The 26,842-nt window shown below is 37.2% G+C and overlaps 5 protein-coding genes across 6 annotated transcripts; all 5 read left to right on the forward strand.

Annotated features, from left to right (window-relative positions):
* The first annotated feature begins 1,009 nt into the window (after positions 1 to 1,009).
* On the forward strand, positions 1,010 to 5,492 carry LOC114539802. The gene is made up of 3 exons (XM_028560378.1): positions 1,010 to 1,108; positions 1,328 to 1,606; positions 4,806 to 5,492. The coding sequence occupies exons 1-3, from the start codon at positions 1,010 to 1,012 to the stop codon at positions 5,490 to 5,492; spliced, it is 1,065 nt and encodes a 354-aa protein (XP_028416179.1).
* A 4,692-nt stretch (positions 5,493 to 10,184) lies between these two features.
* On the forward strand, positions 10,185 to 12,811 carry LOC114539797. The gene is made up of 3 exons (XM_028560373.1): positions 10,185 to 10,202; positions 10,282 to 10,342; positions 12,006 to 12,811. The coding sequence occupies exons 2-3, from the start codon at positions 10,298 to 10,300 to the stop codon at positions 12,690 to 12,692; spliced, it is 732 nt and encodes a 243-aa protein (XP_028416174.1). The 5' UTR covers positions 10,185 to 10,202; positions 10,282 to 10,297; the 3' UTR covers positions 12,693 to 12,811.
* A 1,191-nt stretch (positions 12,812 to 14,002) lies between these two features.
* On the forward strand, positions 14,003 to 14,800 carry LOC114539804 (kelch-like protein 40b). Its single transcript, XM_028560379.1, has one exon. The coding sequence runs from the start codon at positions 14,003 to 14,005 to the stop codon at positions 14,798 to 14,800; it is 798 nt and encodes a 265-aa protein (XP_028416180.1).
* A 2,261-nt stretch (positions 14,801 to 17,061) lies between these two features.
* LOC114539796 lies at positions 17,062 to 23,568 on the forward strand. 2 transcript variants are annotated; one of them, XM_028560372.1, is made up of 3 exons: positions 17,062 to 17,116; positions 21,067 to 21,127; positions 22,767 to 23,568. In XM_028560372.1, the coding sequence occupies exons 2-3, from the start codon at positions 21,083 to 21,085 to the stop codon at positions 23,451 to 23,453; spliced, it is 732 nt and encodes a 243-aa protein (XP_028416173.1). In that variant the 5' UTR covers positions 17,062 to 17,116; positions 21,067 to 21,082; the 3' UTR covers positions 23,454 to 23,568. The 2 variants fall into 2 exon arrangements, with proteins under 2 accessions (XP_028416173.1, XP_028416171.1); XM_028560370.1 differs by lacking the exon at positions 17,062 to 17,116 and adding an exon at positions 20,917 to 20,987.
* On the forward strand, positions 18,942 to 20,360 carry LOC114539795 (kelch domain-containing protein 8B-like). Its single transcript, XM_028560369.1, has one exon. It carries the CDS (start codon positions 19,031 to 19,033, stop codon positions 20,165 to 20,167), a length of 1,137 nt encoding a protein of 378 aa, XP_028416170.1. The 5' UTR covers positions 18,942 to 19,030; the 3' UTR covers positions 20,168 to 20,360.
* Positions 23,569 to 26,842: the final 3,274 nt, after the last annotated feature.

Raw genomic sequence — 26,842 nt, forward strand, 5'->3', positions numbered from 1 at the left:
CATCACTTTATTCGAACTCATTTCCATATAATGTAATAAGATATTCCTACCAACATAAACACAACCAATTGCAAGTCAGCATTTGAACAAGACGTCAATGACCTTTTAACACCAGAGAAAGACTAGCAAATTCCTGTCTGCGAAAGACGCTTTAAACACTTTATAAGGGAGCGATATTTGTCTGCTTTTCTAGCGGATCAATATATTACAAGCAAACACACAGACTTCTCCAAGAACAAACACTGTATCTATATTCAGTCTATACAGCGAGGTTTATACTACAGAACGACAAACAACACAGAACTTGCTTTATTATTGCGACACAAGAACGACTTGAAATATGGCTTCATATATACAAGGCTACGATGAAGAAAGGTTTGTGGACAAAATCAATCAAAATTTTCATTGTCAGATTTGCTTCAACGTCTTGAAAGAGCCGGTTATGTGTTCACGAAACCAGCATTCTTTTTGCCGTTGTTGTATTACGAAACATCTGGAAAATTCCCAAACATGCCCAACGTGTGCTGATCAACTGACGGTAGAGACTTTGGCCGAAGCACCGCGAATGGTTAAAGATTTTTTGAATGAATCAAAAATTCGTTGCGTTTACATCGACAGAGGTTGTCAAGAAGTTGTAGAATTACAGCATCTTGACCGCCACGAAGATACATGTGGATATACACCAGCCGTTTGTACAAACCAAGGCTGTGGTTTAATTGTCAACAAGCGTGTTCTTATTCACCATGAAAGTGAAGTCTGCGAATTCCGAAAGTTGAAGTGTCACTCGTGTGGAGAAATCACGAAAATTTTGGCAGATATGGAGGAAAGGATGGGGAATATGGAGACAAATATCGAAAACAACACAGAAAGGCATAAAACAATTGAAGCTAAAATAACTAATTTAAAGAGAAATATGGAGGGAAGACTCGAAGCGGTTAACAACAATGTCGACGGATTGAAAACAGCTTTGATCCAAGCTTTTAATGAAATGAAGGACGTTCTCATCACGATGGAGGGCAAGAAAGAAGAAAGCAAAAAAATAGTAAAAAGTAAACCAAGTGGTGATAAAGAAAATGTAATTGTTGCTGGAGGTTCAGGAACTAACTCAGTAGAGATGTTTAACTGGCGTCAAAGAACGTGGTGGCCATTACAATCAATGCCAGAGAATCGGTGGGCAGCGACCTCTTTTATTCATAATAATCATATGACTATAGTTGGGGGTTTCTGTGGTCAGACTGAAATTGTTCTTGATACGATTAGAATGAATATTGACCCAAACCCTGATCATTTAACACGCTGGAGTGACTGTCCGTTCACACTACCCAAGTTGTGGTACCAGAACAGTGTGCTGTATATTGATCAGTTAATGGTTTTAGGTGCTAGTGATTTGATCATCAGAGCAGTCCAGCTTGTTCCTCCCTATACTGTGAAGACCTTATTAAGAATACCAGAACCAAGATACAATCACAGCATGAAAATATTTGATGATAATTTGTTGATAGTTGGTGGAAGTTTACCCGGCGGATGCAAAGACAACCTCAGCAGTGTCTTACTGTACGATATAAAGAAGAATGAGCTGAAACAGTTGTCACCACTGCCGTATGAGGTGAGTGATATGGCAACTGTGAGGTGGGGAGACAACATCGTTGTTATTGGTGGCGTTGACAAACATGGCAATGAATTAGATACAGTTATCATTTACAACGTCAAGACAGAACAAAGTCACATGCTGCCATCAATGAGATCTAAGAGGAGGGGATGTACTGCAGTTGTTATTGAAAACAACATTGTAGTCTTGGGAGGGTTGGGTGAACAAGGAGACCTGAAGTCAGTTGAAGGTTTCAATTTTGAAAGGTATTCTTGGGAAGAACTTCCAGAAATGTCTGAAGCAAGATGCTGGCACACTGCTGTTGTTGTGTAAACGATATAAGAATGTTGAACTCATCCATTATTTGGTTTGTTCATTGACAATGATCATATCACGAAGCAATAGACTAAAGGACTAATACCTGATAAATTGTATTAAAATAGACTAGAATATACCTTGAAAAATACCAATGATTGAAAGTCATGTACGAATGATTAAAAAGAAATAAATTGCCAGTGAATAAAGAAAGATATTTTATTTCAACGATATGACTTTAAACAGGGCCTTGTTTCAACTGATGGACACCCGGTTTAACAGACTGGAAAATATTCAGTAAGAAATATACATTATAATATAACATTTATAGTACGCGCATGCTCATTGGTCGAGAAGCGTGTTTCTATAATTGTATAGAAACACGGGAATTTTCCCGCCAAACTTGACAAGCGAAGCGATGTAATGAGAATTTGTAATTGAATCGAATTATAAACTATTTTCTATCCACCACAAGTCACGATAGCGCGAGGTAACTCAGCATTTGAACACAAAACAAATGTTTATTGATGATAATCGTGAATGACTTAATTGCATGTCTATCAGAATATCCAAGAACGACAATCAAAATCGTTTAGAGACAGTTATAATCAAATTGATCTGCCAGCGAATCAAAATACTAAAATGAGCCAGCCAATCAAATCGTGAATAAGCCAGCCAATCAAAGTGAATCTCTAAAACTACCACATAAGAACAATTGCTGAAGGAAGTTTCTTTTTATACTTTGTGATTTCTCGTTGAAGTCTCGCTTAAAATTGTGGCACCGCAAAGCTCAGGTAAATCTATTTTTCAATACCTTGCAATCGTGTTAATTTCTAAAAATTAACTATCAGCTTCTTTTTTATCATCAAGGTTTCTGTAACTCAACATGATTTTCAAAGTATTACTGCTCGCTGTAATTGCGGTTTGTCAGGTAGGCTCTGATATTATCTATATAGTATGCAATAGACTCACTTGAAGTATTTATGAAGAGCGTTGTTTCAACTGAGATATTTTATACAATCCCTAGTGATTTAGACCTCAGCAATGACTCGGGAAAACATGGAGAAAGTTAATTTTACCTACAATATTATTTGAGTTAGTATTTCATAATCCTAAGCAGACGATAACACTTATCGTTTGTTACCCCAGTCGACTAATAGGCAACGCAGAAGAAATTTCACACGATCTACATAATTCGAGAGAATTACGGCTAGTTCCGTTAGTGCTTCACTTCGACCATGAAATGTCAAACGTATATGTTCATAAGTGAACTCTAATAAATACATGAATGCATACAGGTGTATTTTTATGCTTTGTACAAACGTATTAAATGTGCTGGGCAATCTGGAGGACAAATATCAACAAACAAGACGTGCTCCACCGTTGTACTACTTTTCAACATGATAGCTAGCTTACTCAAGGCCTACACAACCCTCAGAATACAGAGCTTTCTATACTAAATTCCGCAACTAAAAATACAACACAATTCAGGAGCCATTCAAAGTGAGTACTTTAACGAGTATATATATGAGGTTTATACAAGCTGCGACATATACAAGGCTGTTCACCATTAATTCCAAACGAAAACCATTCAATTAGACAGAGCGTTATATAGCTTTAAAATTACTCAATGTTGACATATATTATTAACTAATCTTTTCAAATCTCGATATGTTAAATTTGCATATATCTTTGTCTACAAATACTATCAGCAGGGTCATTGTGTTTGGAAGTGGCAAGTATACTTTTCCCGTGAAATTTGTAAGAAATGTTTTGTCGTAAATGCTTCTGGACAAAGATGTTAATTTACGCTTTTAAAAGAACAGTTGTCAAAATATCATTTTCGTCTGAACAGGGGTTATATATTTGTAGACATTCAAGCAGGAAATTATATCATAACTCAGCACAATTGTTCATTTGTTTGCATTTTCTTCATAGTTAAGTTTGGACTTCCTGTTTGAAACGTCTAATAAGCACCATTTGAAAATTAGATCGAATATAACTGACCATATTTGCACACATGTGATATTTCATAATTTCAAGGAATAAAACAATGTTTATTGATGGCATTTCAAGAGCGGAAACAAACGCTCTTTGTACACTGTTTTGCGTTTGAAAATTGAAGTTGATTTCATCTCAACGAAATCCCACACCATATTTGCACACATGCATTTGTACATTTATTTCAAAATTTCAAGCAATAAAACAATGTTTAATCATGCCATTTCACGAGGGAAAACAAACGTTGTTTGTACACTGTTCCGCGTTTGAGAATTGAAGTTGATTTCATCTGAACGAAATCCGATCTAGACACAGAAGAGAATATTGTAATCTACATTACAAATCAATGTTTAATCATGACATTTCATGAACGGAAACAAACGTTCTTTGTACACTGTTCCGCGTTTGAGAATTGAAGTTGATTTCATCTCAACGAAATCTCATTTTTGTAATCCAAATAACAAATCACTTTTCCTTCGTGTCAAACGGCCTGATTTCACACGATTCCATCTTGTCGGGTCAAATTCACCTCCGATGAATGTTTTGTTAACTATTGTACTAATGTCGTCAATAGACAGACTACATTCCATACGTCAGAAGTCAATTGGACTAAATTAGATCGTCTGAACAGGGGCCGGTTGTATACAGCCCGTTTAGCTTAAACGGTGGTTAAGTTCAAAATAGAAAGCAAGTCTATCGTTTTATTCAAGAAGCAAACTAAATGTTTTTAACCTTAATACAAAGATACTGTCTACCACTACATATTCAGTGCATAATATTCAAGTTGACTCACTCAAGAGAGATGTAAGAGTGTTATTTAATTTTGACTTATCCACTAGTTAACTAAACAGCCTTGATACAACCGGGCCCAGATCTTGACAATATCCACTTATTATTTCAGGTAAACCTGACAACGGGGTCCTCACCCGTCATCGTCACCGCGCAAAGCTGTCTGGACTATTTCAAACGAGGCTACAAAACCAATGGCTACTATCATATCATCAATTACGGGGTGAACGGACTTTTTCATACCGTCTTCTGCGATTTCACATCAGAGCCTGGATTCGCGTGGACTTTGGTGGAATCTTTCGCCTTGAAACATAAACTCCTGCGAGCTTTCCGCAAATCACCGTTGAAGACGAACGACCCTGTGAATCCATACACCCCGAACTGGAATCTTTTCCGAATGTCGTACAAGCAAATGAGTCATTTGAGATCTCAGTCCACACACTGGAGAGTCACCTGCAACTTTCAAGCAAAGCCCATTGATATTTACCGAGATTACGCCAGAGCCAGCTTCAAAGAATTTGACGCGTTGGATTTTGTAAGTGGTGTACCTTGCAAGAAGATGGAATACATTAATATTCGCGGTCACCATTGCACAGGGTGTACGGCTCGTTGGGCGGCAAAGGTTAACAACTGGTCGCTTCATTCCGACAGTGCCTCCAATGGGTGCGATTTTCAGCCGAAAACGGGAGCAGTCGTCTCTGAAGATAACTTTGGTTATTATTCGTCTGTGAATAAGAAATTCCGTTGTAGTTCCTCGCCAAGAGCAACGACCAACTATTGGTTTGGAGGATATTATTAAAAACACTTTTGTTGACTTTAGTTAAGATATTAATGTCTCACATTTACAAAATGAGGCATTGTATAGAAAAATGAACTCAAATCTCTGTAGAACTTATAGACTTTGGTAAAATATAAACCGATGAATGTAAATCTTGTTTATGATGTAATTGGTTTACTGTGTCTGCATGGGTATTTGACAAAGACATCGTGTGTGATTTTTCAACTCATTTGTCATTTAAATTTCACTCACTCCTGACTTTTATATAGCAGAGAGTCGGTATAGCTCGGTACATAAAGGTGAAATTAGGGTGACAAATGGATAGAAAAGATGACAGAGAGGTAACAAGAGTGACGGAAGAGGCTTAAAAAGGGTGAAGGGGACAGAAAGGTAACAAGGTGCGCAGTAAGCGTTTTCACCAGATCATGATTCACGGCTACAGAGCTTCGATTCCGTGTTTTTCATGGGACCATTTATAAACAAACACCAGCCCGTGTGAAAGATGCTTAAAATAAATTTCACCCAAGAGATTATTATCTGTTACTTTAAACATATAATTTGTGAAAAGATTCGAAGTAAATTCTAACACAGACTTTGTCAGCATCGATCATAATATACTTATTATTCATTAATATGATTGATTTTTCTTGGCATAAAGTATCTTTTCTCAGAAATCACTTCCATATGATGAAACAAGAAATTCCTACCAACATAAACACAACCAATTGCAAGTCAGTATTTAAATAACTAGCAGGTACTTAGCTTTTGTCATAAGACATATAATACCGAGTTTCATAGCAACAAATTCCTGTCAACAAAAGACGCTTCAAACAATTTGTTTGCTGTTCTAAATAGATCAAAATATTTCAAGCTGAAATACACAAGAACGAACACTGTATCTATATTGAGTCTATACAGCAAGGTTTATACTACAGAGCGACAAACAACACAGAACTTGCTTTATTATTACGACACAAGAACGACGTGAAATATGGCTTCATATGTACAAGGCTACGATGAAGAAAGGTTTGTGGACAAAATCAATGAAAACTTCCTTTGTCAGATTTGCTTCAATGTCTTGAAAGAGCCAGTTATGTGTTCGAGAAACCAGCATTCTTTTTGCCGTTGTTGTATTACGAAACATCTCGAAAATTACCAAACATGTCCAACGTGTGCTGATAAACTGACCTTAGAGACTTTGGCCGAACCACAAAGAATGATAATGGATATCTTGAATGAATCAAAAATTCGTTGCGTTTACATCGACAGAGGTTGTCAAGAAGTTGTAGAATTACAGCATCTTGACCGCCATGAAGATACATGTGGATATACACCAGCCGTTTGTACAAACCAAGGCTGTGGTTTAACTGTCAACAAGCGTGATCTTATTCACCATGAAAGTGAAGTCTGTGAATTCCGAAAGTTGAAGTGTCACTTGTGCGGAGAAATCACGAAAACTTTTGCAGATATGGAGGAAAGAACGGCGAATATCGAGAAGAATAATATAACAATTGAAACTAAAATTACAAATTTGCAGAAAAACGTTGCCACTGTAGCGAATATCGAGAAAAACACGGCAGATATAAAAGCAGATATAAAAGCAGATATGGAAGGAAAACTCGAAGCGGTTAACAACGAAGTCAAAGGGTTGGAAACGACTTTGGTCAGAGCTTTTGATGAAATGAAGGACGTTCCTACCACGATGGAGGGCAAGAAAGAAGAAAACACCAGAAAATTAATAAATAGACTAAGTGGTGATAAGGAAAATATAATTGTTGCTGCAGGTTTAGGAACTAACACTGTTGAGATGTTTAACTGGCATCAAAGAACATGGTCGCCATTACAATCATTGCCAAGGAATAGTTTTAATGCATCCTCGTTTGTTTATAACAATCATATGACTATAGCTGGGGGTTGCAGTGGTGGGTGTGACGTTGAGGATGATATGATTAGAATGAATATTGACCCAAACCCTGATCTCTCAACACACTGGAGTGACTGTCTTGTTAAACTACCTGATAAGTTGGAAAACCACAGCAGTGTGCTGTATAATGATCAGTTGATAGTCTCTGGAGGTCATAATAGAAATGGTTCATCTGACTTGATCAGAGCAGTCCAGCTTGTTTCTCCCTATACTGTGAAGACCTTATCAAGAATGCCAGAACCAAGACAATGTCACAGCATAGAAATATTTGATGATGATTTGTTGATAGTTGGTGGAAGTACAACTAGCTATCACAAAGACAATCTCAGCAGTGTTGTACTGTACGATATAAAGAAGAATGAGCTGAAACAGTTGTCACCACTGCCGTATGAGGTGTGCCACATGGCAACTGTGAGATGGGGAGACAACATTGTCGTTATTGGTGGCCTTGACAAACATTGCAAGACATTAGATACAGTTATCATTTACAATGTCAAGACAGAACAAAGTCACATGCTGCCATCAATGAGATGTAAGAGGTTAGGATGTATTGCAGTTGTTATTGAAAACAACATTGTAGCCCTTGGAGGGTTGGGTGAAGAAGGACCCCTGAAGTCAGTTGAAGGTTTCAATTTTGAAAGGTATTCTTGGGAAGAACTTCCAGAAATGTCGAAAGCAAGATGGTGGCACACTGCTGTTGTTGTGTGAACGATATAAGAATTGAAGTTTATGAGTTCACGGCAACCAGGTATATAATCCATCGTAATTATCGCTACTCTGGTTTTAGTAAATGAAAGTAATCACCACACAAAGATTAACTTTCACGACCCAACGTTTCGACACTCCGGTCTAGTGTCTTCATCAGGGATGATCTGATGTTAAAACTCGGTTCCTTATATACTCTCAAAATGACGTCATCTATTAATCAAATGTAAATACTCTTTTGGCAAATAGCTTCCGTCATCCCTATTAAGGGCACAAAGACTCGCATTAATATGCCAGGCTTCCAAACAACGCCTTTGTCCATAACGATCATTAGTGGTAATGACTTTTGAATCGTTCCACCCAATGTTATGGTTAGTTTGACACACGTGTTCCGCCAAGGCTGATTTTGAACTGTCTAAGTTCAATACGGCCTTTTGATGTTCTGATATCGATACGGCCTTTTGATAAAAAGTCTGTTGCAAAAACTTTGTTTCAAAGAGCTGAATCGTTACCATCCAATCGCGTTGCTAGGGATAACGAGCGTGATTATGTCCTCAGTGTACTGAGAGAGAACAACTATCCTCGAAACTTTTTAAATGATTGTCTAAAATCCCCTGTCTCGACTGGATGCAATTCCGCAGAGGGTGATTCCTCAAAAACAGGTTTTGCTATAGTTCCATACATTCAGGGAATTGCAGAACCAATCAGGAGGATCCTGAATAATTGTGGTATAAAAGTTGCCTTAAAACCCTTTCAGACATTGGGACATATTTTCGCGAAACCCAAGGATCGCGTAGCGACTAAACAGAAAACTCATGCTGTATACTCTATACCATGTGGTGATTGCGAGAAAGAATATCTAGGTCAAACAAAACGCCAGTTCGGCACACGTTTAAAAGAACATCAAAAGGCCGTATTGAACTTAGACAGTTCAAAATCAGCCTTGGCGGAACACGTGTGTCAAACTAACCATAACATTGGGTGGAACGATTCAAAAGTCATTACCACTAATGATCGTTATGGACAAAGGCGTTTTTTGGAAGCCTGGCATATTAATGCGAGTCTTTGTGCCCTTAATAGGGATGACGGAAGCTATTTGCCAAAAGAGTATTTACATCTGATTAATAGATGACGTCATTTTGAGAGTATATAAGGAACCGAGTTTTAACATCAGATCACCCCTGATGAAGACACTAGACCGGAGTGTCGAAACGTTGGGTCGTGAAAGTTAATCTTTGTGTGGTGATTACTTTCATTTACTAAAACCAGAGTAGCGATAATTACGATGGATATAAGAATGTTGAACTCATCAATTATTTGTTTTGTTCATTGACAATAATTATACCACGAAGCAATAGATTACAGGACTAATATTACCTGATAAATTGTATTAAAATAGACTAGAATATACCTTGAAAAATACCAATGATTGAAAGTCATGTACGAATGAATAAAAAGAAATAAATTGCCAGTGAATAAAGAAAGATATTTTATTTCAACGATGTGACTTTAAACAGGGCCTTGTTTCAATTGATGGAGGCCCAGGTTAACAGACTGGAAAATATTCAGTAAGAAATATACATTATAATATAAGATTTATAGTACGCGCGTGCTGATTGGTCGAGTAGTTGGTCTATAACAGTATAGAAACACCGGAATTTTCCAGCCGAACTTGACAAGCGAAGCGATGTAATGAGAATTTGTAATTGAATCGAATTATGAACTATTTTCTATCCACCACAAGTCACGATAGCGCGAGGTAACTCAGCATTTGAATACAAAACAAATGTTTATTCATGATAATCGTGAATGACTTAATTGCATGTCTATCAAAATTTCCAAGAACGACAATCAAAATCGTGTATGAGACAGTTATAATCAAATTGATCTGCCAGCGAATCAAAATACTAAAATGAGCCAGCCAATCAAATCGTGAATAAGCCAGCCAATCACAGCTCTGAATGAAGCAGCCAATCAAAGTGAATCTCTAGAACTACCGCATAAGAGCAATTGCTGAAGGAAGTTTCTTTTTATATTTTGTGATTTCTCGTTAGAGTCTCGCTTAAAATTGTGGCATAAAATTTTTAAACCGCAAAGCTCAGGTAAAATCCTATTTTCCAATACCTTGCAAACATGTAAATTTCTAAAAATTAACTATCACTTTCTTTATTTATCATCAAGGTTTCTGTAACTCAACATGTTTTTCAAAGTATTACTGCTCGCTGTAATTGTGGTTTGTCAGGTAGGCTCTGATATTATCTATATAGTATGCAATAGACTCACTCGGAATATTCTGACTTGAAATGTTTATGAAGAGCGTTGTTTCAACTGAGATATTTATACAATCTTCAGTGAGTTAGACTTCAGCAATGACTCGGGAAAACACGGAGATACTTAATTTTACATACAATATTTTTTGAGTTAGTATTTTCATAATCCTAAGCAGACGATAACACATATCGTTTGTTACCCCAGTCAACTGATAGGCAACGCAGAAGAAATTTCACACGATCTTCATAATTCGAGAGAATTACGGCTAGTTCCGTTGGTGCTTCACTTCGACCATGAAATGTCAAACATATATGTTCATAAGTGAACTCTAATAAATACATCAATGCATACAGGTATATTTTTATCCTTTATACAAACATATTAAATGTGTTGGGCAATCTGGAGGACAAATATCAACAAACAAGACGTGCTCCACCGTTGTACTACTTTTCAGCATGATAGCTAGCTTACTCAAGGCCTACACAACCCTCCGAATACAGAGCTCTCTTTACCAAATTCCGCAACTAAAAACACTACACAATTCAGGAGCCATTAAAAGTGAATACTTTAACGAGTATATGAGATTTATACAAGCTGCGACATATGGAAGGCTGTTCACCATTAACTCCAAACGAATACCCTTCAATTAGACAGAGCTTTATATAGCTTTAAAATCACTCAATGTTGACATATAATATAAACTAATCTTTTCAAATCTCGATATGTCAAATTTGCATATATCTTTGTCTACAAATACTATCAACAGCGTCATTGTGTTTGGTAAGTGGCATGCAAGTATACTTTTCCCGTGAAATTTGTAAGAAATGTTTTGTCGTAAATGCTTCTGCACAAAAGATGTTAATTTACGCTGTGAAAAGAACAGTTGTCGAAAGATCATTTTTGTCTGAACAGGGGTTATATATTTCTAGACATTCAAGCAGGAAATTATATCATAACTCAGCACAATTGTTCATTTGTTTGCATTTTCTTCATAGTTAAGTTTGGACTTCCTGTTTGAAACGTCTAATAAGCACCATTTGAAAATTAGATCGAATACAACTGACCATATTTGCACAAATTTGTACATTTATTTCATAATTTCAAGGCATAAAACAATGTTTATTCATGACATTTCACGAGGGAAAACAAACGTTCTTTGTACACTGTTCCGCGTTTGAGAATTGAAGTTGATTTCATCTCAACGAAATCCCATCCAGACACAGAAGAGAATATTGTAATCTACATTACAAATCAATGTTTATTCATGACATTTTATGAACGGAAACAAACGTTCTTTGTACACTGTTCCGCGTTTGAGAATTGAAGTTGATTTCATCTCAACGAAATCCCATCCAGACACAGAATAAAATATTGTAATCCAAATTACAAATCACTTTTCCTTCGCTTCAAACGGCCCGATTTCACACGATTCAATTTTGTCAGTTAAATTCACTTCCGATGGATGTTTTGTTAACTTTTGTAGTCTGTTGCTGTGTAAAGTATGTGGAGCGAATCCACTTAAGCCAAACGCAGTACTAATGTCGTCAATAGACAGACTACATTCCAAACGTCAGAAGTCAATTGGACTAAATTAGATCGTCCGAACAGATCTTGACAATATCCACTTATTACAGGTAAACTTGACATCGGGGTCCTCACCCGTCATCGTCACTGCACAAAGCTGTCTGGACTATTTCAAACGAGGCTACAAAACCAATGGCTACTATCATATCATCAATCACGGGGTGAACGGACTGGTTCATACCGTCTACTGTGACTTCACATCAGAGCCTGGATTCGCGTGGACCTTGGTTGAATCTTTCGCCTTGAAACATAAACTCCTTCGAGCTTTCCGCAAATCACCGTTGAAGACGAACGACCCTGTGAATCCAAACACCCCGAACTGGAACCTTTTCCGAATGTCGTACAAACAAATGAGTCATTTGAGATCTCAGTCCACACACTGGAGAGTCACCTGCAACTTTCAAGCAAAACCCATTGATATTTACCGAGATTACGCAAGAGCAACCTTCAAAGAATTTGACGCGTTGGATTTTGTAGGTGGTGTGCCTTGCAAGAAGATGGAATACATTAATATTCGCGGCCACCATTGCACAGAGTGCAACGCTCGTTGGCTGGCAAAGGTTAACCAATGGTCGCTTCATTCTGACAGTACCTCCCTTGGGTGTGATTTTCAGCCAAAAACGGGAGCAGTCCTCTCTGAAGACAACTTTGGTTATTATGTCAACGTGAATAAGAAATTCCGTTGCAGTTCCTCGCCAAGAGCAACGACCAACTATTGGTTTGGAGGATATTATTAAAAACACTCTTTTTTACACTTTAGTTAAGCCATTAATGTCTTTCACATTTACAAAATGAGGCATTGTATAGAAAAATGCACTCAAATCTCTGTAGAACTTATACTCAGGTAAAATATAAACTGGCGAATCTAAATATTGTTTATGATAAGTGAATTATGCGTTTAACAATGGTTTACTGTGTCTGCATAGGTATTTGACAGAGACATCGTGTGTGATTTATCAACTCATTTGCTATTTAAATTTCACTCAATCCTGACTTTCAAATAGCGGAGGGTCGGTACAGCTCGGTACATAGTGGTGAAATTAGGGTAACAAATGGATAGAAAAGATGACGGAGGGGTAACAAAACAGTGGCAGAAGAGCATAAACATGGGTAAAGGGGGAGCAGAGGGGTAAAAAAAGGGGCGCGGAGGGGTGGAAAAGGGAAAGAAAGTGATAACAAAATGTGACAGAGAGGCAGCAAGTAAGTATCATAAGATCTGTAGTTGATTCACGGCTCCAGAACCACGATTCCGTGTTTTCCATGGTTTGGTTTGCTGGTTTGGTTTCCATGGGACCATTGATTTTATAAATAAACACCAGCCCGTGTGAAAGACGCTTGAAATATATTTTACCCAAGAGATTATTATCTGATGATTTAAACACACAATTTGTGGAAAGATTCGAAGGGAATTCTAATACAGACTTTATCCGCATCGATCATAACATACTTGTCTAAATATTCATTATTATGATTGATTTTTCTTGGTATAAAGTATCATTTTCTCAGAACTCATTTCCATATAATGAAACAAGAAATCCCTACCAACATAAACACAACCAATTGCAAGTCAGTATTTGATTAAATAGTAATATAATACCGATAATACTGACTTTCATAGCAACAAATTCCTGTCAACAAAAGACGCTTCAAACACTTTACAAGAAAGCGATATTTGTCTGCTGTTCTAAACAGATCAAAATATTTGAGGCAAATACACAAGAACGAACACTGTATCTATATTCAGTCTATACAGCGAGGTTTATACTACAGAGCGACAAACAACACAGAACTTGCTTTATTATTACGACACAAGAAACTGAACAACGACATGGCAGATATGGAAGAAAAATTTGAAGCGCTTAACAATGAAGTCAGAGGGCTGAAGCGGTCTGTTGACAGGATGGAAGGCAAGATAAAAGAAAACGCAAGAAAAATAAGTAATAAACTGAATGGTGATAAAGAAAGTGTAATTGTTGCTGGAGGTGTAGGAACTAACTCTGTAGAGATGTTTAACTGGCGTCAAAGAGCATGGTCGCCATTACAATCAATGCCAGAGAAACGTGAAGGAGCGACTTCATTTGTTTATAACAATCATATGACTATAGCTGGGGGTTACCGTGGTGGGTCTGGCATTGTTGATGATATGATTAGAATGAATATTGATCCAAACTCTGATCTCTCAACACACTGGAGTGGCTGTCCTGTTGAACTACCTGATAAGTTGCAATACCACAGCAGTGTGCTGTATAATGATCAGTTGATAGTCTCTGGAGGTCAAACTGATGGAAAGATGGCATGTGACCAGATCAGAGCAGTCCAGCTTGTTCCTCCCTATACTGTGACGCCCTTACCAAGAATGCCAGAACAAAGAAAGCATCACAGCATGGAAATATTTGATGATAATTTGTTGATAGTTGGTGGAAGTACAACTGGCAATTACAAAGACAACCTTAGCAGTGTCGTACTGTACGATATAAAGAAGAATGAGCTGAAACAGAATGAGCTGAAACCACTGCCGTATGAAGTGAGTCGCATGGCGACTGTGAGATGGGGAGCTGAAAACATCGTTGTTATTGGTGGCGAAGACAAACAACACCAGCCATTAGATGCGGTTATCATTTACAATGTCAAGACAGAACAAAGTCACATGCTGCCATCGATGAAATATAAAAGGTATGGATGCACTGCAGTTGTTATCAAACATAACATTGTAGTTCTGGGAGGGTTTGGTGAACAACATCAGATCGTGAAGTCAGTTGAAGGTTTCAACTTTGAAAGTTATTCTTGGGAAGACCTTCCAGAAATGTCTGTGGCAAGAGGCAATCACACTGCTGTTGTTGTGTGAACGATGTAAGAATGTTGAACTCATTTGTTTAGTTTGATAATTGACATTAACTCGTATAAAGCTTAGAATTGCTGTTAGTTTGTAAAACATTAGCTTGGAAAATAGTTATGAGACATTTAATCAATATTTGTTCGATTGTTTAAACTTATATCAATTATTAAAATTTTGATATGTGAAATGCGAACCCACAATTTCCCCAGGGCTTTCAACTGGAAAATGTTCTCCGCACCGTAATCTCTCAAAACCTAAGAGACTGATTCAAACTGGTCCTTTCGAAAAACTCCACGCCCCTCACGTTTTTTGGTTAACTTCTCTCTACCATGTTTTTGGTCCATCTCCCCATGTTTTTTGACAAAGAACTGCAAAGTTATTTTTTTGGTCTATTTTCGCCTTACTTTCCACCTTAAGTCACCCTTCAAAATCGTTCGCACCTCGCTCATGTTTTTCGCCCCCGGAACCATTAAAACCAACAACAACCTCCCCCCCCCCCTAATTCATCTTATTTACCGAGAGCTCTGAATAAGAGAGGGCAGTGCACGAATTACATTTCACCCAGGGGGGGAAGTTGCATTTTTGTTAATTTTTTAAGTGAGTTGTAGAAACGTCGTTGTATCCAAACATTCCAACTACAAATTCAACGTTATAATAATGGAGCTGTAATGAGATAAGGGTCTTAATTTCGAGTGGAATTATACACACTTCAAATTCAAGCCAGGAACATTTGATGGAAAATGAGTCAACTATAGGTCCTCCGGCAGGAATAGAACCTACGCTTTTGCGATGCCGGTGCAATGTTCTTGCCACGAAGCGAAGCGTACAAAGAATAGGTTCGATTCCTGCCGGAGGACCGATAGTTGACTCATTTTTCTATCAACTGTTCCTGGCTGGAATTTGAAGTGTGTATAATTCCACTCGAAATTAAGACCCTTTGAACCTCTAACATTTACCTACATCGAGTGAAGTGCCAAAAATCATAATTGATTTACCTGTCATGAAATAGTTCCATCTTTATAATTTCCCTGTTTGTCTTTGAAACATTTCAACAGCTTCCATACACGTCATTTTAATTGTTCGTTCAATTCTCTGTCGCGATAAACAGGCTGAAGTTAAACTTCAATTCTCTCAAAGATGGCGCGTGTGCCATCACATAGCCTGGACAATTTGAGTCGTTTTTCCACGAAGATTCCGTCAGCTCTAAAATGTAAACGATACACCATCAAAATAAGTAAATATAGTTCAAACTAGACCAATTTTATAGTATGAATCGTGTGGTTGCATTGTCACTGGATATTGTAATAAAAATTGAGTAACATGCAACAGCACGTTTGGTGAATGACCTTGCATAACCCGCATGACCCGATTGTATCCAGCCAAGAGGGTGAATCCATCTAAAAATTTAGGGGGGGGGACAAGCTTTCTAAATTAATAATGTTAAATGAGCGAGATTAATACGATATTTATTATATTCAGTCATAAAGGAGAAAATCTGAATAGGTTTGTGGCGAATAATGGTGATCGAGCTACTAATATGTCCAGCGATGCAAGGCAAAAATTGATCGTGTAGATACACGGGAATTTCCCCGCCGAACTTGACAAGCGAAGCGATGTAATGAGAATTTGTAATTGAATCGAATTATAATATTTGTACAAAATCTTTTTATTGAGTTATATTAAAACGGAATGGAAAACGTTTTTCCAGTGTTTCTATACAGTTATAGAAACACTTGTAGAGTTTGGAAGAACTCGAAGTAAAGTGGTTTCCCCCTGATTATTTCTCGTTCTCCCAAACTCCCACGCGTGTTTCTATAACTGTATAGAAACACAGGAAAACGTTTTCCAGTTCTTAATTTTTAAACCACAAATTAATAATTATATTGCGTCATGGTTTCTTTGCGATCAGTGAAGACTAGTTTGCAAACCTCACACGAAAGCCAAGATAATCTTAAACTATTTTCTATCCACCACAAGTCACAATAGCGCGAGATAACTCAGCATTTGAATACAAAACAAATGTTTATTGATGATAATCGTGAACGACTTAATTGTCTATCAGAATATCCAAGAACGCCAATCAAAATCGTGTATGAGACAGTTAATTAAATTGGCGTAAAAGTCAATTAAAATATTAAATGAGACAGCCAATCAAAATCGTGAATAAGCCAGCCAATCACAGCTCTGAATACAGCAGCCAATCAAAGTGAATCTCTAGAACTACCACATAAGAGCAATTGCTGAAGGAAGTTTCTTTTTATACTTTGTGATTTCTCGTTAGAGTCTCGCTTAAAATTGTGGCTAAAATTTTTGACCAAAGCTCAGGTAAAATCCTATTTTTCTATACCTTGCATGACGTGTAACTGAATTTATCAAATTAACTGTCAGTTACTTTATTTATCATCAAGGTTATTGTTACTTCAATATGATTTTCAAAGTATTTCTGCTCGTTGTGATTGCTGCGTATGAGGTAAGTGGGTCGTAAAATTCTCTTCCACAGTATTTCAAAACCTGTCTTTCTCAAAAATTCCGATTTAGTTTGTTCTTAATAATGTAAATAACCACGAGTTTTTCAAAGTGAGGGTTAATTCATATATAAATATCAAATCCTCTCGATGCATGGTATATTATGTCCTTCAGCGCTTAATTGAGATGGCACAGGGCTACGAATTAACCCGTCTGCTAACATTAAGAGAAAGAAAACACATGGATAGTCAATTCTGCATACAAGAATATTAAAACAGTATTCTAACTTTCTTCAGAAGATAACCTCCGTAAACAATAGCGAAAAACAGATGAAATTTATTTCAATCAACATATAAACGAGTTTAAAGCCCCAAAGTAGAAATACTTCAAAACCTTTAGTGTCTTAATCCCAAGTACAAATCGCACGACTCCCTGAGTCATCTATTGTAGTTAAAACTCGATAAAAATAATTCCATGAACACTTGATATGACCGTCCGCCGTAGTAAATTAAGTTCATTTGTCATTTGAAACCTTGGGAGTCACTAATTTACTAAGTCAAAATTAATGAGCAGCTATATACAAGACATGACTCTACTTGCAAAAGGTTTGAGTAATAATGGCTCACAAAATCCACGAAAAATGCACAAGGAAAATATTCACAAGCCCTTTGAGAACCGGCAAGGCCAGACTTTAGAACACTCAGACACTTGAAAAAGCTCACCAAAGCGGTTTATTCTACAAGTATGAGATATCAATGTAACCAGTTACAGCATTCGCCTGTTCTTCTCACAATGTCAATGTAAACCAACAATGTAGCTACCATTTTGAAGAACTTGTATTTCAATGTACTTGCTTATATATATTTAATTCAAGCGAATAAAACGAAGGGAATTCTAATACAGACTTTATCCGCATTAATTATAATATACTTAGTCGAAATATTTCATTATTATGATTGACTTTTCTTGGTATAAAGTATCGTTTTCTTCGAACTCATTTCCATATAATGAAATAAGATATTCCTACCAACATAAACACAACCAATTGCAAGTCAGCATTTGAACAAGACGTCAATGACCTCTTAACACCAGTGAAAGACTAGCAAATTCCTGTCTGCGAAAGACGCTTTAAACACTTTATAAGGGAGCGATATTTGTCTGCTTTTCTAAACGGATCAAAAGATTACAAGCAAACACACAGACTTCTTCAAGAACGAACACTGTATCTATATTCAGTCTATACAGCGAGGTTTATAGTACAAACGACAAACAACACAGAACTTGCTTTATTATTGCAACACAAGAACGACTTGAAATATGGCTTCATATATACAAGGCTACGATGAAGAAAGGTTTGTGGACAAAATCAATCAAAATTTTCATTGTCAGATTTGCTTCAACGTCTTGAAAGAGCCGGTTATGTGTTCACGAAACCAGCATTCTTTTTGCCGTTGTTGTATTACGAAACATCTGGAAAATTTTCAAACATGTCCAACGTGTGCTGATGAACTGACCGTAGAGACTTTGGCCCAACCACAAAGAATGATAAAGGATTTCTTGAATGAATCGAAAATTCGTTGCGTTTACATCGACAGAGGTTGTCAAGAAGTTGTAGAAGTACAGCATCTTGACCGCCATGAAGATACATGTGGATATACACCAGCCGTTTGTACAAACCAAGGCTGTGGTTTAATTGTCAACAAGCGTGATCTTATTCACCATGAAAGTGAAGTCTGTGAATTCCGAAAGTTGAAGTGTCACTCGTGCGGAGAAATGACGAAAACTTTGGCAGATATGGAGGAAAGAATGGCGAATATCGAGAAGAATATCGAGAAGAATAATACAACAGTTGAAACTAAAATAACAAATTTAGAAAGAAAAATAGACAAAAACACGGCAGAAACGGAAGGAAAACTCGAAGCGGTTAACAACAATGTCGACGGATTGAAAACAGCTCTGATCCAAGCTTTTAATGAAATGAAGGACGTTCTCATCACGAAAGAGGGTAAGAAGGAAGAAAACTCACGAAAAATAATAAATAAACCAAGTGGTGATAAGGAAAATATAATTGTTGCTGGAGGTTCAAGAACTAACTCTGTAGAGATGTTTAATTGGCGTCAAAGAACATGGTCGCCATTACAACCAATGCCAAAGAATCGGTGGGCAGCGACTTCGTTTATTTATAAGAATCATATGACTATAGCTGGGGGTTGCTGTGATCAGAATGAAATTGTTCTTAATTCGATTGGAATGAATATTGACCCAAACCCTGATCTTTTAACACACTGGAGTTATTGTCCTTTCACAGTACCTAAGTTGTGGTACAAAAACAGTGTGCTGTATATTGATCAGTTAATGGTTTTAGGTGCTAGTGACTTGATCATCAGAGCAGTCCAGCTCGTTCCTCCCTATACTGTGAAGACCTTATCAAGAATACCAGAACCAAGATACAATCACAGCATGAAAATATTTGATGATAATTTGTTGATAGTTGGTGGAAGTTTACCTGGCGGATGCAAAGACAACCTCAGCATTGTCGTGCTGTACGATATAAAGAAGAATGAGCTGAAGCAGTTGTCACCACTGCCGTATAAAGTGAGTGATATGGCAACTGTGAGATGGGGAGACAACATCGTTGTTATTGGTGGCGTTGACAAACATGGCAATGAATTAGATACAGTTATCATTTACAATGTCGAGACAGAACAAAGTCACATGCTGCCATCAATGAGATGTAAGAGGAGGGGATGTACTGCAGTTGTTATTGAAAACAACATTGTAGTCCTGGGAGGGTTGGGTGAACAAGGTGACCTGAAGTCAGTTGAAGGTTTCAACTTTGAAAGGTATTCTTGGGAAGAACTTCCAGAAATGTCTGAAGCAAGATGCTGGCACACTGCTGTTGTTGTGTGAACGATATAAGAATGTTGAACTCATCAATTATTTGGTTTGTTCATTGACAATAATCATATCACGAAGCAATAGACTACAGGACTAATAATACCTGATAAATTGCATTAAAATAGACTAGAATATACCTTGAAAAATACCAATGATTGAAAGTCATGTACGAATGATTAAAAAGAAATAAATTGCCAGCGAATAAAGAAAGATGTTTTATTTCAACGATATGACTTTAAACAGGTCCTTGTTTCAACTGATGGAGCCCGGGTTAACAGACTGGAAAATATTCAGTAAGAAATATACATTACAATATAACATTTATAGTACGCGCGTGCTGATTGGTCGAGAAGCGTGTTTCTATAACTGTATAGAAACACGGGAATTTTCCCGCCGAACTTGACATTCAAGCGAAGCGATGTAATGAGAATTTATAATTGAATCGAATTATAAACTATTTTCTATCCGCAACAAGTCACAATAGCGCGAGGTAACTCAGCAATTGAATACAAAACAAATGTTTATTGATGATAATCGTGAATGACTTATAATTGCATGTCTATCAGAATATCCAAGAACGACAATCAAAATCGTGTATGAGACAGTTATAATCAAAGTGATCTGCCAGCGAATCAAAATACTAAAATGAGCCAGCCAATCAAATCGTGAATAAGCCAGCCAATCACAGCTCTGAATGAAGCAGCCAATCAAAGTGAATCACTAGAACTACCACATAAGAGCAATTGCTGAAGGAAGTTTCTTTTTATATTTTGTGATTTCTCGTCAAAGTCTCGCTTAAAATTGTGGCATAAAATTTTTAAACAAAGCTCAGGTAAAATCTTACTTTTCAATACCTTGCAAACGTGTAAATTTCTTAAAATTAACTATCAGTTTCTTTATTTATCATCAAGGTTTCTGTAACTCAACATGATTTTCAAAGTATTACTGCTCGCTGTAATTGCGGTTTGTCAGGTAGGTTATTATCTATATAGTATGCAATAGACTCACTTGCAATATTCTGACTTGAAATATTTATGAAGAGCATTGTTTCAACTGAGATATTTATACAATCTTCAGTGAGTTCGACTTCAGCAATGACTCGGGAAAACATGGAGAAACTTAATTTTACATACAATATTATTTGAGTTAGTATTTCATAATCCTAAGCAGACGATAACACTTATCGTTTGTTACCCCTGTCAACTAATAGGCAACGCAGAAGAAATTTCACACGATCTTCATAATTCAAGAGAATTACGGCTAGTTCGGTTAGTGCTTCAGTTCGACCATGAAATGTCAAACATCTATGTTCATAAGTGAACTCTAATAAATACATCAATGCATACAGGTGTATTTTTATCATGTATGCAAACATATTAAATGTGTTGGGAAATCTGGAGGACAAATATCAACAAACAAGACGTGCTCCACCGTTGCACTACTTTTCAACATGATAGCTAGCTTACTCAAGGCCTACACAACCCTCAGAATACAGAGCTCCCTATACTAAATTCTGTAACTAAAAACACTACACAATTCAGGACCCATTCAAAGTGACTACTTTAACGAGTATATATATGAGATTTATACAAGCTGCGACATATAGAAGGCTGTCCACGATTAATTCCAAACGAAAACCGTTCAATTGGACAGAGCGTTGCATAGCTTTAAAATTACTCAATGTTGACATATAATATAAACTAATCTTTTCAAATCTCGATGTGTAAATTTGCATATATCTTTGTCTAAAATTACTATCAGCAGGGTCATTGTGTTTGGTAAGTGGCAAGTATATTTTTCCCGTGAAATTTGTAAGAAATGTTTTGTCGTAAATGCTTCTGGACAAAAGATGTTAATTTACGCTGTGAAAAGAACAGTTGTCAAAATATCATTTTCGTCTGAAGAGGAGTTATATATTTGTAGACACTCAAGCAGGAAATTATATCATATTTCAGCACAATTGTTCATTTGTTTGCATTTTCTTCATAGTTGAGTTTGGACTTCCTGTTTGAAACACATTTGCACGCATTTGTACATATGCAATACTATGACGGAAAACAAACGTTTTTTGAGGGAAGACAAACGTTCTTTCATGAGGGAAAACAAACGTTCTTTGTACACTGTTCTAGCTGCGTTTGAGAATTGAAGTTGATTTCATCTAAACGAAATCCCAAACCATATTTGCACACATTTGTACATATATTTCATAATTTCAAGGAATAAATCAATGTTTATTGATGACATTTCAAGAGCGGAAACAAACGTTATTTGTACACTGTTCCGCGTTTGAGAATTGAAGTTGATTTCATCTCAACGAAATCCCATCCAGACACAGAAGAGAATATTGTAATCCAAATTACAAATCACTTTTCCTTCGTGTCAAACAGCCCGATTTCACACGATTCAATTTTGTCAGGTCAAATTCACTTCCGATGGATGTTTTGTTAATTTTTGTAGTCTGTTGCTGTGTAAAGTATGTGGAGCGAATCCACTTAAGCTAAACGCAGTACTAATGCCGTCAATAGACAGACTACATTCCATACGTCACAAGTCAATTGGACGAAATTAGATCGTCTGAACAGATCTTGACAATGTCCACTTATTATTACAGCTAAACTTGACATCGGGGTCCTCACCCGTCATCGTCACCGCGCAAAGCTGTCTGGACTATTTCAAACGAGGCTACAAAACCAATGGTTACTATCATATCATCAATCACGGGGTTAACGGACTGGTTCATACAGTTTTCTGCGATTTCACATCAGAGCCTGGATTCGCGTGGACCTTGGTTGAATCTTTCGCCTTGAAACATAAACTCCTGCGAGCTTTCCGAAAATCACCGTTGAAGACGAACGACCCTGTGAATCCATACACTCCGATCTGGAATCTTTTCCGAATGTCGTACAAGCAAATGAGTCATTTGAGATCTCAGTCCACACACTGGAGAGTCACCTGCGACTTTCAAGCAAAACCCATTGATATTTACCGAGATTACGCCAGAGCAAGCTTCAAAGAATTTGACGCGTTGGATTTTGTAGGTGGTGTACCTTGCAAGAAGATGGAATACATTAATATTCGCGGTCACCATTGCACAGGGTGTACAGCTCGTTGGGCGGCAAAGGTTAACAACTGGACGCTTTATTCTGACAGTGCCTCCATTGGGTGCGATTTTCAGCCAAAAACGGGAGCAGTCGTCTCTGAAGATAACTTTGGTTATTATGCATCCGTGAATAAGAAATTCCGTTGCAGTTTCTCGCCTAGAGCAACGACCAACTATTGGTTTGGAGGATATTATTAAAAACACTTTTGTTGACTTTAGTTAAGATATTAATGTCTCACATTCACAAAATGAGGCGTTGTATAGAAAAATGCACTCAAATCTCTGTAGAACTTAAACGACTCATGTGAAATATAAACTCGCAGATCTAAATCTTGTTTATGAGAAGTGAATTGAAACCCGCACAGACCGGACGCGATTTGGCAATGCGGCGCGATTATGCAAGGTTTTCCATTTTCCAAAAGCAAATAAAGTTTAACCTATCGTTATATTCTTGTTCATTATTTAACGATAATACAATTTGACTGTTCTGGCGTCCATAGACTCCAAATTTCGCTTCCAGAATTGAATTTATATGCTTTCGAACACAATGGTTCGCTGTGTCCGGGTATTCGTCAGAAATATCGTGTGTGATTTTTCAACTCATTTGTTATTTAAATTTCACCCACTCCTGACTTTTATATAGCAGAGAGTCGGTATAGCTCGGTACACAGTGGTGAAATTAGGGTAACAAATGGATAGAAAAGATAAAAGAGGGGTAACAAAACAGTGGCAGAAGAGGTTCAACATGGGTAAAGGGGAAGCAGAAGGGTAACAAAAGGGGCGCGGAGGGGTGGAAAAGGGCAAGAATGTGATAACAAAAGGAGACAGAGAGGCAGTAAGTATCATAAGGTCTCCCGTTGATTCCCGCCTCCAGAACCACGATTCCGTGTTTTTCATAGGATCATTTATAAACAAATACCAGCCCGTGTGAAAGACGCTTGAAATATATTTCACCCAAGAGACTATTATCTGTTGCCTTAAACACACAATTAGTGGTCATATTCGAAATAAATTCTAATACAGACTTTATCCGCATCGATTATAATATACTTAGTCGAAATATTTCATTATTATGATCGACTTTTCTTGGTATAAAGTATCGCATTCTTCGAACTCATTTCCATATAATGAAACAAGAAATTCCTACCAACATAAACACAACCAATTGCAAGCATTTGAACAGGAGATGCTGAGCTTTTGTCACAAGACAAAGACTTGAAACTAATAATATCTTGCAACTTACATTCCAGCAAATTCCTGTCCGCAAAAGACGCTTTAAACACTTTATAAGGGAGCGATATTTGTCTGCTTTTCCAAAGACTAAAGGGATCAAAAGATTACAAGCAAACACAGAGACTTCTCCAAGGACAAACACTGTATCTATATTCAGTCTATACAGCGAGGTTTATACTACAGAGCGACAAATAACACAGAACTTGCTTTATTATCACGACACAAGAACGACGTGAAATATGGCTAAATATGTACAAGGCTACGATCAAGAAAGGTTTGTAGACAAAATCAATCAAAACTTTCATTGTCAGATTTGCTTCAATGTCTTGAAAGAGCCGGTTATGTGTTCGAGAAACCAGCATTCTTTTTGCTGTTGTTGTATTACGAAACATCTGGAGAATTCCCAAACATGCCCAACGTGTGCTGATCAACTGACGGTAGAGACTTTAGCAGAAGCACCGCGAATGGTTAAAGATTTTTTGAATGAATCAAAAACTCGTTGCGTTTACATCGACAGAGGTTGTCAAGAAGTTGTAGAATTACAGCATCTTGACCGCCATGAAGATACATGTGGATATACACCAGCCGTTTGTACAAACCAAGGCTGTGGTTTAATTGTCAACAAGCGTGATCTTATTCACCATGAAAGTGAAGTCTGTGAATTCCGAAAGTTGAAGTGTCACTCGTGCAGAGAAATGTCGAAAACTTTGAAAGAAATGGAGGAAAGAATGGCGAATATCGAGAAGAATATCGAGAAGAATAATACAACAGTTGAAAATAAAATAAGGAGTTTAGAAAGAAAAATAGACAAAAACATGGCAGAAACGGACGGGAAACTCGAAGCGGTTAACAAAAATGTCGACGGATTGAAAACAGCTTTGGTTAGGGCATTTGACGAAATGAAGGACGTTCTTATCACGAAAGAGGGTAAGAAAGAAGAAAACACAAGAAAAGTAATAAATAGACCAAGTGGTGATAACGAAAATATAATTGTTGCTGGAGGTGTAGGAACTAACTCTGTAGAGATGTTTAACTGGCGTCAAAGAACATGGTCGCCATTACAATCAATGCCAAAAGAACGTTGGAGATTGACTTCATTTATTTATAACAATCATATGACTATAGCTGGGGGTTGGTGTGATGGGTCTGACATTGTTGATCATATGATTAGAATGAATATTGACCCAAACCCTGATCTCTCAACACACTGGACTTACTGTCCTTTCACAGTACCCGATTTGTGGTACCCCAGTGTGCTGTATATTGATCAGTTAATCGTTTCAGATTCTAGTGACTTGATCAGATCAGTCCAGCTTGTTCCTCCCTATACTGTGAAGACCCTATCAAGAATGCCAGAACCACGGAAAGCTCACAGCATGGAAATATTTGATGATAATTTGTTGATAGTTGGTGGAAGAACAACTACCCACGACGAAGACAACCTCAGCAGTGTCGTACTGTACGATATAAAGAAGAATGAGCTGAAACAGTTGTCACCACTGCCGTATGAAGTGAGTGAGATGGCAACTGTGAGATGGGGAGACAACATTGTTGTTATTGGTGGCATTAACAAACATGGCAAGACATTAGATACAGTTTTCATTTACAATGTCAAGAAAGGACAAAGTCACATGCTGCCATCAATGAGGTGGAAGAGGGAGGCATGTACTGCAGTTGTTATTGAAAACAACATTGTGGTCCTTGGAGGGTTGGGTAAAGAGGGACCCCTGAAGTCAGTTGAAGGTTTCAATTTTGAAAGGTATTCTTGGGAAGAACTTCCAGAAATGTCTGAAGCAAGATACTGGTCCACTGCTGTTGTTGTGTGAACGATATAAGAATGTTGAACTCATCAATGATTTGGTTTGTTTATTGACAATAATCATATCACGAAGCAACAGACTACAGAACTAATACCGGATAAATTGTATTAAAATAGACTAGCATATACCTTGAAAAATACTAATATTTGCAAGTCATGTATGACTGATTAAAAAGAAATAAATTCCTAGTGAATAAAGAAAGAAGGCAAATTAATTATGTTATTTCAACGATATGACTTTAAACAGGGTCTTGTTTCAACTGATGGAGACCCAGGTTAACAGACTGGAAAATATTCAGTAAGAAATATACATTATAATATAACATTGATAGTACTGACGCGCGAGTTGATTGGTCGAGTAGCGTGTTTCCATAACTGTATAGAAACACGGGAATTTTCCCGCCGAACTTGACAAGCGAAGTAATGTAATGAGAATTTGTAATTGAATCGAATTATAATATTTGTACAAAATCTTTTTATTGAGTTATATTATAAACGAAATAGAAAACCATTCTTCCTGTGTGTCTATACAGTT

The sequence above is a fragment of the Dendronephthya gigantea genome, unplaced genomic scaffold (assembly GCF_004324835.1).
Source record: "Dendronephthya gigantea isolate DGI-Jeju-01 unplaced genomic scaffold, DenGig_1.0 000218F, whole genome shotgun sequence".
Classification (NCBI taxonomy): Eukaryota; Metazoa; Cnidaria; class Anthozoa; order Malacalcyonacea; family Nephtheidae; genus Dendronephthya; species Dendronephthya gigantea.